At 55.4% G+C, this 10,460-nt stretch overlaps 2 protein-coding genes across 2 annotated transcripts; both read left to right on the top strand.

Moving 5' to 3' along the window:
- Window positions 1–1,591: 1,591 nt before the first annotated feature.
- On the top strand, window positions 1,592–3,197 carry LOC129127772 (tyrosine-protein phosphatase non-receptor type substrate 1-like). Its single transcript, XM_077187481.1, has 4 exons — window positions 1,592–1,851; window positions 2,061–2,372; window positions 2,498–2,812; window positions 2,983–3,197. The coding sequence occupies exons 1-4, from the start codon at window positions 1,617–1,619 to the stop codon at window positions 3,180–3,182; spliced, it is 1,062 nt and encodes a 353-aa protein (XP_077043596.1). The 5' UTR covers window positions 1,592–1,616; the 3' UTR covers window positions 3,183–3,197.
- Window positions 3,198–3,650: 453 nt separating this feature from the next.
- NSFL1C (NSFL1 cofactor) lies at window positions 3,651–10,052 on the top strand. Its single transcript, XM_054644331.2, has 9 exons — window positions 3,651–3,810; window positions 4,529–4,626; window positions 5,001–5,075; window positions 6,172–6,337; window positions 6,664–6,756; window positions 7,419–7,528; window positions 7,955–8,092; window positions 8,575–8,739; window positions 9,665–10,052. Exons 1-9 carry the CDS (start codon window positions 3,709–3,711, stop codon window positions 9,825–9,827), a joined length of 1,110 nt encoding a protein of 369 aa, XP_054500306.2. The 5' UTR covers window positions 3,651–3,708; the 3' UTR covers window positions 9,828–10,052.
- The last annotated feature ends 408 nt before the right edge of the window (window positions 10,053–10,460 follow it).

Raw genomic sequence — 10,460 nt, 5'->3', positions numbered from 1 at the left:
CCCAAAATCCCTCCTGCTCCCCAAAACCCCATCCGATCCCCAAACCTCTCCTGCTCACAGTCCCCACACGTATGGCAGCGGCTCGGCAGGGCTCAACCCAGCTGTGCCCATCGCCGGGGCTGGGGGTGCTCTGCCAGCACGGTTTGGGCACGGTTTGACCCCAAAAGTGCTGGGGAAGGACCACCCTCCGCCCCGCCCGCTGGTTATCTTTGCCGCCCACTCGTGTTTATGGGGCAGGGGAGCTCCGGGGAGCTCTGGGGGGGCCCCACTTCCAACTCACCCCGGAGCCGCCGCTGGACGGGGCTTCGCTGCCCAGACAGGAGCGGAGCTGCTGCCGCGGCCATGGGCTCTGCCCAAACTTTGGGAAGGAAAAGGGGAAGCGCGACAGGAAATTGAGGCGAGCGGGTGGTTAACGCTTTGGTGTCTGCCCGGGGCGGGCGACAGCCGGCAGAGCAGCCGAGCATCACCCCCGGCAGGCATCACCCTGCCCGGACCCTCCGGGCATCACCCCCGGCGGGCATCACCCTGCCCGGACCCTCCGGGCATCACCCCCGGGCCACCCGGCACCGAGCGGCTGCTCCGGGCTCGGGACAGGGGGTGGCTTTGCGTCCTCCCCGGTTCGGTGAGGGGCAGGAGCAGAGGGCTTCGGGATGTGGGACGCTCGGTGTATCCCGGACACTGCTGTGCACCACCGACCCATGGGAGAGCCCATCCCGCACCCTGATCCTGCTGGGAAGGGCTGGGTGTCCCCTTGGCACTCCAGGCTGGCTGTGTGTGGGGGAGCCTGCTGGATCCGGGCTCCCTCTTGCTGCCTGTGCCCATGGCTCTGGCTGTGGCACACATCCGAGTGGAAAATGGGGTGGACATTGCCATTATGGACCAGCGTTGTGACAGGAGATGATGTAGGCCTCGAGAAGCAAATGGGACGTAATTGCATGGAGGAACTGGGCTGATGGTGGCTCTTTTCCTTCCCCTTTGCTGGGTAAGAGACCAGCACCCTGCTAAGATAAGCCCAGCCCAGCTGAGTCAGCTGAGCCCAGTGCAGCAGAGTCCAAGGGAGCCGAAGCCAGCTGAGCAAAGCCTGGCAAGGTGTGGAATACCCATGGTTCTGGTGGCACAGGAACTGCCTCTCATGTGCCTGATGCTGCTCCAGCTCTGCAGAGAGCCGGGTAAGTGGGCCCTGCACAGCCCCATCACATTTCCACCTTTCCCACCCTGCAGGCCTGGCAGTGCTTCCCTGTGCCCATGGGTACCCAGGGATCTCCTCTCACTGCCTCCCTTCCAGCTTGCTTCTATCTCCAGATGAAATTCAGTTTACCCAGCAAGAGTCTGGGCTTTCCTCATCCTGCAGCCCCCAGCAGCCTGCGGGACAAGGGACAGGAATGTCTCTCTGTCCCCTGCTCCAGGCTCAGGGGATCTGATGATGCCTTTTGCTGTTCCACGGCCCTGGGGCCCATTGTCAATTCCAGAACTTTCTGTTTCTGTGACCAGGTGTGAGTGCCCAGGCGGGTCAGGACTTCACTCTGCAGCAGCCCCAGCCCAAGGTGGCAGTGGCAGTGGGGGAGACACTAACCCTGAACTGCATCACATCTGGAATTGCTGGACCAGGTCCTGTGATGTGGCTGAAGGGCTGGGGCAGTGGGAACAAGACTGTCTATGACCCCTATAATGTGGATCCCTCCTCCCGTGTGACGCTGGCAGCGCCTGGGTCTGACACAGACTTCACCATCCGCATCAGCAATGTCCAGCCTGAGGACATGGGCACCTACTACTGTGTGAAGTTTGTCAAGGGGATCACTGGTGTTGATGAGCTGTTTAAGCGTGGCAATGGTACTGAGGTGTCTGTGCAAGGTGAGTGGGGCTCCTGGAGCAGCTCCTGATGGGAACCACCCAGCGGGCTCTGCTCAGGTGGAGCAGGGATGGGGAAGGGGCTCGGGCTGGTCCAGGAGAGGATGCCATGGGCCATCCCCATGCCCTTGTGTGAGACTCTGCTCCAGGCAGGCCCAGGGCTGGGCAGGGGGCAGGGCCTGGGTCTGATGGCCCCGTGCTTGTCCCCACAGCCAAACCCAGCCCCCCGCTCGTGTCTGGGCCTGAGCAGAGAGCGAGGCCGGAGGAGTCGGTGCCTTTCACCTGCACGACTGGAGGGTTCCTTCCTGATAAGATTGAGGTGAAATGGTTCAAGAACAACAACCCCATGGCGGCTCAGCCACCCCAGATCACTGAGTGGAAGATGAAAACCTACAACATGTCCAGCACAGTGAAGGTGACCCTGCAGAAGGACGATGCCCGCTCGCAGCTCACCTGTGAGGTGGCGCACTCCACGCTGCCGGCCCCGCTGCGAGGGAGCTTCCAGCTCAGCAGGGTCCTGCGAGGTGAGGGCTGGGGGCTCGCATGGGGGTCCTGCTCTGTGGGGCTGGGGTCCCTGGGAGGAGGACAGGGCGCCCTGTGGGCAGCAGAGCCGGGCACAGCAAACACCGAGCTCTGCCTCTCTTCTCAGTTCCCCCCAGCGTTGAAGTGCGCGCTGAGCCGAGCCCCGTTGAGGTGAACAAGACCGTGGCCTTCATCTGCCTCGTGAAGGAGTTTTACCCAGCTCAAGTGTCTGTTTCCTGGCTGGAGAATGGGATTGAGATAAAGGGGCAGAACCTCTCACAGCCACTGGAGCTGCCCCAGGGCTTATTTGAGCTGAGAAGCCGGGTGGAGGTGCAAGCAACGGAGGAGAAAAACGGGGCCACGATCACCTGCACGGTGGTGCATGATGCCCAGGCCCCTGCCAACTATTCAACCGTCCTGTGGATCTCTGACCCGGCCCAGGGTGGGTTCCAGATGGATAAAGGTGCATCAGAGCTGCTGGGATGGGGTGCCTGACAGTCTGTCTGGTGTCACCCCCTGAGGAAGCTGGCAGTCCCAGGAAAGGCTCCCTGCAGGGGGTTGGGATGCCTCTCCCCGAGCCCTGGTTGCTCACATCCCCTCTCCCCTCTGCAGGTGCGAACTTTCTGTCCAGCCTTCTCCTCCTGTGGATGGGTGTCCTGCTGGAGAAGGGGATCATCGGGGGGCTCCTCTTCTTCCTCTTCAAGCGCATGAAGAGAAAAGCATCGCAGATGTTGCCCTACCCTGCTCCACCTCAGTCCCCGGCTCCTGCAGCTGGGTCCCAGGGCTTGGCCACTGCCAGCAGTGATTTGTGAACCTGGAAATAAACGAGCCAGCATGTACAGGCTGCCGTGGGCTGCTCCGCGCCGCCAGTCCCGGCCCCGCCCGTGGCCATAAACCCGCCCTGCTCCGGGGCTTGGCACTGCCCATCCCGGGGCTCTGTGCTGCACACCGGGGCTCGCGGCTGCCCGTCCCAGAGCTCAGTGCTGCACACACAGTGCCCGGTGCTCGGTGCTGCCCGCTCTAGTGCTCAGTGCTGCCCATCCCAGAGCCAAGTGCTCGGGTCCCCCTGCCCGCTGCTCTGTACCCCATCTCCAGTGCCCGGTGCTCGGTACCCCATGCCCGGTGCCCTGTACCCTGTGCCCCGTGCCCGGTGCCGGTGCCCGGTGCTCGCTCCGGGGCCGGTTGCGGTGCAGTGCCTCCTCCTGACCGGCAGGGGCCGCTGTTTGCGGGCCGGGCGCCGCGCGTCGCCCCGGGTGTTTCCGGCCGGGCGGGTTTGGCGGCGCACGCGGGGGCGGTGCGGGGCGGCCCGGCGGGGTTTGGGCGCTGCACCACGGCAAGATGGCCGACAGGGAGGAGGCGTTGAGGGAGTTCGTGGCCGTGACCGGCGCCGAGGAGGAGCGAGCGCGGTTCTTCCTCGAGTCCGCCGGCTGGGACCTCCAGGTACCTTTGCCGCTGCCCTCTGCCCTCCTCGGCCCGGCGCGGGGATCGGCGGGGCCGCGGCTCAGGAGGCCGTGGCGCTGACGGGGGGCAGCGCTGGGCCGGAGGTCGGTGTCCCGCAGGCTCAGGCCTCGCCCCCGTCCGTCGCCGCGCTCAGCCCTGGCGGCGGTGCCGTGGGCTGGCTGAGACTGAGGCCCCTCCTGGTTCTGTCGTTCACTTTGTAGCGCGAGGTGAGGGATGGTGGGCCCGGGGTTTGCCGGGGTTCTGTAGGTTTTCCTGGAATGCGGGTGAGGCTGTCAGTGCTGAGCTGTTGGTGCTGCCAGCAAACAATCTGAGGGGGAGTCAGCCACCATTCTGACCTGCTCCTGTCCCTGCTCCTCCTCAAACTGGCTGTGTTAAATTTTGAGTCTGCTCATGATGGCACAAAAGCTGCTGTTTCACAGCACTAATTTTGGCATAACTCCCGTGTAAGTGCTGCAGAAGAAGGGCCCTGACATTCCCTGACAGGGAGGGTGACATCCCTGCAGCACTGAGTGTCCTGCCATGACACAGCCAAATAGCAAACCTGCTGAGGCCTCGTCTCTGCCAGGACCTGCAACAGGGGGAATGACATGAAGTGTCTTTAGTGTCATGTCTCTCAGGAGGTCCAGCGTGACAGATGCTTCAGCTGGGTTGTTTGTGTGTGTTTTTCCTGAGGAGCTTTGGTGGTTTTCCTTTCCAGATTGCGCTTGCCAGTTTCTATGAGGATGGGGGTGACGAGGACATCCTGACCCTTCCCCAGCCCACGCCCAGCTCCATATCCAGAGGCACTGGAGCCAGGTGAGGAGGCAGCTTCAGCTCCATACTGGAAAGCTGCCAAAGCACACACACTCTCTAAAGCACTGTGTTAATTTTCAGGAGGAGTAGCTCTGTGTTTAGGTAGAATATTTTCTCATTTTGTGTGACACCTGAGCTGATCAAGCTGAGCATTTTACAAAAAAAAAAAAGAATTTTACCTTACCAAATCCCTTTGCAGTAAAGGAATGCTGTCCAGTCCCAAAGAGGAGCTGCTGTCTTTGTCACTAAGGGAAAGTTCTCTCGGGTCAGGTGCTGGTGAACAGAGCCCACCTTGCAGAAGGAGCCTGTTGCAGTGTGGAATGTTCCAGCTGGGAATGTGTCTGGAGGCTGACATCCTTCTTGCTGGATTTTTGCAGTGACCACCGAGTAACCTCGTTCAGAGACCTTGTGCATGCTCAGGAGGAGGATGATGAAGAGGAGGAGGGACAGCGGTGAGTTTGCAGCTGAAGACTCCAATGCTGGGTGTTTATCCCTTCTGGGAGAACTTGCTGCTTGTGTACAGCTTCTTTGAAAAAAACAGGTTTACATGGATATGAAGTTCCTGTTATGAAACATTTGAGGTTTGACAGGGCAGGTTTGTTGTCAGTGCAAAGCCTGGTGCTCAGCTGTGTAAGCACCATCTCTCAGCACTCAGAGAAAGCCTAAAGTGGGATGTGGAAGGCCTGGTTTGAGAATGGAAAACAGCCCAGATCTTAATTTGTGTCCACAGGAAATGTGGAAATTATGCAGGGATTGGTTTTCTTACTGCTTGGGGTTTTGGGGGTTTATTTTGGTGGGGGTTTTGGTTTTGTGTTCTTTTTTTAAGTGTCGCTTAAGGGTAAAGTAATGGAGTATGGAGTCAGAAATAAAAAAGTAGGGACCCTTTCCAGGGGGACCATGGAATATTAGTAGGAGAGTCTCCTACACTGTCAGCTCTAAGTAGTTAAATACCCTTAAGGTTGACAGGCAAGGTAAATGGAATGGAACTGATGTATCTGAAGGGGTGGCTCAGCCTGGATGGGCCATGGTCTGCAGGCAGCTGGGAGCTCACTCTGTGTGTTCCAAGCCATCTGGAAGCTAATAAACCCAATCTTGCAGAAGTGCTTAATTGCACTTCACTGACTGTGCATCCATTGCTTCCAGTTGAGATCCATCCTTTGTGTGGCATCAACGTGTGCCTTCCCTCAGAATTCCAGCTGGATGTTGCTCTGGCAGGTCAGAGATTTGCTGGAAGCTTTGCTCAGCTGGGTAATCGAGCTGGTACTGGTGTTTAAAACTGGGCTTGTCCCTCTGGGCTGTTCCTCCTCCCAGCTCTGAGCATTGTTACCACTTTATTGCTATTGATCCATGGGTGATTTACAGGAATTGACAGGAAGGAAGTCTTTGCAGCACAGGAGCTAGCTGAGCAAGCACATGGCTGGTGGTAGGCAGTGTTTGCAGATCCAGGGGGTTTCCCTGAGATGCACCAACAAGTGAGCCCTGATCCAGCCCGAGGCTCCTGCTGAGGCAGCAGGCAGGGCTGACCAGGAGCTGGGTGCTTTCTGTCAGGTTTTATGCCGGTGGCTCAGAGAGGAGTGGGCAGCAGATCGTGGGTCCTCCGAGGAAGAAGAGTCCCAACGAGCTGGTGGAGGATCTGTTCAAGGGAGCCAAGGAGCACGGCGCCGTCGCCGTCGATCGGACGGCCAAGAGCGGTGGCGAGACAAGCAAGCCAAAGGTGAGGAGGGAGGAGTTCTTCCTTCTGTTCCCTGGTTCAGTTAAGGTTCCACCTTGCCAGCTCTTTGGTACTGAGGAGTCCTGGAATTACCTCAGCAGCTAAGTCTGGACTCCTCTCTTAGTGCAGCTCCATTTTGTGTGTCACAGCAAGAAAAGCTGTTCTGTTGTGCCACATTTATTGACTTGCTGAAGCTGTCACTGCCTGCAGGGCAGGAGATGTTGCTGATGCCATGAAGTCCCTGTTCACCCACAGGGGTGGTGGGAACAGGGAAGCAGCTCTTTGGGTCTGTGTGGTTCTGTAACCCTGTGCCTGCTTCTCTCTCACAGCCTTTTGCAGGGGGAGGGTATCGCCTTGGGGCTACTCCAGAGGAGGAGTCAGCTTATGTGGCAGGAGAGAGGAGACCGAGCTCTTCTCAGGATGTGAGTATCTCTGCTTGGGTTTGTAGCTGTCACTCCAGGGATTTCTCTGCTCCAGCTACTGAGCTTGCCAGCCCCGAGAGATACAAAGCTTCATAGAAATTCACAAGGACAGAAATATGGTAAATCCTGCTTCCTGTGGGATTTCCAAGTAGAGAATAATAGATGATTAGGTCTTGGGTAAGCAGTTTTCTGGTGATCTTTTAATTAAGAATCTGAGCTTTTCTTAGAAGTGCAGATCAGGAAAAATAGTGTGCAAAGAGCATTGGGAAATCAACTCTTCTTTATCCATTATTATATACATCCAATATATATCCATAGATGGGAGCTGACAGCATCAGTTCAAGATTCCCTTGTGCTTGGTTTGTGACCAGACAAGGTCGTGGCTGTGGTGGGAGTCTGGTTTAGGCTCCTCACCCAGCACATTCCTAGCTTTTCAGCCATATTGATCCAAAAGGGGACCGTGGTGCCACCTTCTAGGAATTGACACCTGAGCATTACATAAAAGCCAGTGCTTTGGGTTTTTCCCTTAGCTCAGAGAAACCTGCTGGAATGTTTTTGCACCTTGGAGCTCCTCTGCCCATCTGAAACTTTTCACTTTGCTTCAGTTTTTGTTGTCACCAAGAAGCTCAGTGAGGCTGATTGTTCTTTTGGGGCTGCTGCAGGTGCATGTTGTACTGAAGCTCTGGAAGAGTGGATTTAGTCTGGATAGTGGAGAGCTGAGGAGCTACCAGGATCCGTCCAATGCCCAGTTCCTCGATGATATTCGCAGAGGGTACGTAATGAGAGGGGAGAAAAGGGACAGCTGTTCCCTGAAACATGAGTGTTTGTGGAATCCAGGCTTCTGAATCCATGGCACATTTCACCTGAGCTTTCTTGCAAGAAATTAGTTACTCTTAATATGGAACATTTGGTTCAAGTAAACAGGGAGTGGGTTTGGTTTATGTGGGGCCTTGAGAGTTGAAGTAAACAAACATGTTGATATTTGTGTTGAGAATTTCTGATGCATTGTGTCACGGCAGGTGAGGGCCCAGGATAAGTAAAATTTAATTTGTGTCTGTCAGTGGGGAGGTGTGCATCTGCCCTGTCAGTTAAGCAAAGGCTCTCTGTGATTCCTGAAATTCCACAGATCTTGGGCTTTTTGTCCACAGAGTCCTGCCTTGCTGCCTCAGGCAGCTGCCTTAGAACACTCTCTTTGCAGGGAAGTCCCAGCTGAGCTGCGCAGGTTAGCACGGGGCGGACAGGTGAACCTGGACATGGAAGATCACCGTGATGAGGAATATGTGAAACCTAAAAGTGTCTTCAGAGCTTTTACTGGAGAAGGACAGAAGCTGGGCAGGTGAGAAAATGGTGACACTGGTCTACTACGTGTAATGTGAGAGTCACTCAAGCCTTGCAAGGTGGAGCCTTCTGATTCATCCTTCTGAAATAAAGGCACTGGGTGCCTGTGGGATGGGAGGTGTTCCTCTAAGGAAACAAGGCTCACTGACGTGTACTGTGAGGTGGCCCAGCCTCTCCCTGCCAGGAGCCAGATCCCTGCTTTGCAACCTCCATGGTGTGTTGCATTGGAGCAGTGTTTCCAATTCACACTTCCCCTGTTAGCTTGTGGATGTGAGGACGTGTGGCACCAAAGGGGATGGTAGAGTTGAACTTCTAGACAAGTTCCTGCTTGGCTGACTCCAGAATTCTGACTTGCAGCTTGCTTGTGGAGGAGCCCTGGTAGTTGGGCCTGGCAGACAGTGAACTTGCTGCCTGATCTGGTACCCTGTGGCCAGGTGAGTTTGGTTTCTAACAGCTCACCTTGCGTCTCCCTGTTGGCAGCACCGCGCCCCAGGTGATGGGCACCAGCTCTCCAGCCCAGCAGGCAGAGAACGAGGCCAAAGCCAGTTCTGCCATCGTGATCGATGAGTCAGAGCCCATCACCAACATCCAGATCCGGCTCGCGGACGGCGGGCGCCTGGTCCAGAAGTTCAACCACAGTCACAGGTACGAGCACAGCAGGGAACACAAGCCAGGCGTAGATGGCCCTGCAAGGCAGGGAGCAAGTGCTAAAATCCTGGACAGCCTGCCAGAAGGAGCTCTGGGCGTCCTTCTATACAAGTGAAAGGGAATAAAGTTGTGGTGTTTTTAAGACAGTTGCTAACTGTTGGGTAGGATTTACTTCCCAAACTGGGATAGATTACAGCCAGTGACATGACACCTGGGAGCATAAGTGTTACCAGCAGAACTTTCCTTGATGTTGCCTGTAAAAAACTGATTCTCTTCTAAAGGCTTTGGAAACTGGCAGATAATTAGGAACCTGGTTCAGTTACTCTGACTCAATTTAGTCTTTTCTATGAGGCTATTCCCTGTGCTGAATGGAGCACCAAGGGATGCTCTTACCACAGTTCTGTTCTTTAGACAAGCAAAGTTGACTCAGGTATGCCTCTGCTTCACTCAAAATCTCTTTAAATCCTTCTCACCTTCCCGATCTTGTAATTTATACTCATTCCTCCAGTTTCTATCAGGGTCAAGCTCAGGGCAAAATGTTACAAAAACCTCTGCCTGTGACTGAGTTCTGGAAATGGATCCTGTGTCACTGTGTGGCTGCTCACAGGAGTTGAAATCCTCTGGGTTCTGCTGTGTGTGACAAGCTCAGAAAGTGTCAGTTTGTTAATTGTTCATAGCAAAGGGTCTGGAGGCTTTCAGTTTCAGATAAACCCCTGACAACATAGAGATCACTGAGCTGAACCTGTAGCCCAGAGAGCAGCTGCTGCTATTTCACTAAATGGGAGCAGGTTGAATCAGAGTAGCCTGGTGTGGCCTGTGGTGAGAGCCCTACAGATGCAGAGCTGCACACTGTGGGCAGAGCAGTCCCTTGTCCTGGCTGTGCAGTAACAGCATCACCCATGTGTTTGATCCCTTTGCCCAGGATCCGTGACATCCGGCTCTTCATAGTAGATGCTCGGCCAGCCATGGCGGCCACCAGTTTCGTCCTCATGACCACCTTCCCCAATAAAGAGCTGACTGATGAGAACCAGACCCTGAAGGAAGCCAACCTGCTCAACGCTGTCATCGTCCAGAGGTTGACATAAAGGACCCCAGCTCTGGCCACACAACTGCGGCGTGCGGGGTCGTCTCCTCCCGTGCGTGCGCCGGCGCCGTGCCACGCAGGCCCACATCTGCTCCTAGCTCTGGGTTCTTAGGTCTTGGTTGGACTTTTTCTCTTTAGTTGCATTTCCCATGGGGTTTTTTTGTGATGATGATGATGATGATGATGATGATGATCAGTGGACTTTAAAATAAAGAAATGAAACTAATTCGTTTGGAAAGGAGCTGCAGCCTCTTGTGCCCCAGATTCCCCCAGGAGAGTTCAGTTACCTTGTGGATTGAGTTACTGCACTCAGAGAGGGGAGGAAGGCAAGGGGGAAGGGAACTTCAGGGAGCAGTTTCTGTCAGTGGACTGCTCACCACAGTCCTTTCTCTTCTCTCCAGGGACTGCTGTGAAGTACTCCCTTTATTTTCACACATTAAATATAAGTTATCTGAGAATGGGTGATCTGATTGTCATGATAATGGTTCCACTCCTGTGAAAGCATTGTGGGGGACGTCTTTGTGAAAGAGCTCAGTGTGGGGAAAACTCCAACATATGTGAGGTGCAAGGTTTAACACTTCCCATGCTTTTCTGGAGAGAAATCCCTGACTTTCCTTCCTTCAGCAGAACTCTT

This window comes from Agelaius phoeniceus, chromosome 17 (genome assembly GCF_051311805.1).
Source record: "Agelaius phoeniceus isolate bAgePho1 chromosome 17, bAgePho1.hap1, whole genome shotgun sequence".
NCBI classification, from domain to species: Eukaryota; Metazoa; Chordata; class Aves; order Passeriformes; family Icteridae; genus Agelaius; species Agelaius phoeniceus.
This window is presented reverse-complemented; position numbering and strand designations above follow the sequence as displayed.

Coding starts and splice junctions, on each gene's coding strand:
- NSFL1C (XM_054644331.2), top strand. CDS start 3,709: ATGGCCGACAGGGAGGAGGCGTTGAGGGAGTTCGTGGCCGTGACCGGC. Junction 3,811..4,528: donor CCGCCGGCTGGGACCTCCAG/GTACCTTTGCCG, acceptor TTTCCTTTCCAG/ATTGCGCTTGCCAGTTTCTA. Junction 4,627..5,000: donor TCCAGAGGCACTGGAGCCAG/GTGAGGAGGCAG, acceptor GGATTTTTGCAG/TGACCACCGAGTAACCTCGT.
- LOC129127772 (XM_077187481.1), top strand. CDS start 1,617: ATGTGGCTGAAGGGCTGGGGCAGTGGGAACAAGACTGTCTATGACCCC. Junction 1,852..2,060: donor TACTGAGGTGTCTGTGCAAG/GTGAGTGGGGCT, acceptor TTGTCCCCACAG/CCAAACCCAGCCCCCCGCTC. Junction 2,373..2,497: donor GCTCAGCAGGGTCCTGCGAG/GTGAGGGCTGGG, acceptor CTCTCTTCTCAG/TTCCCCCCAGCGTTGAAGTG.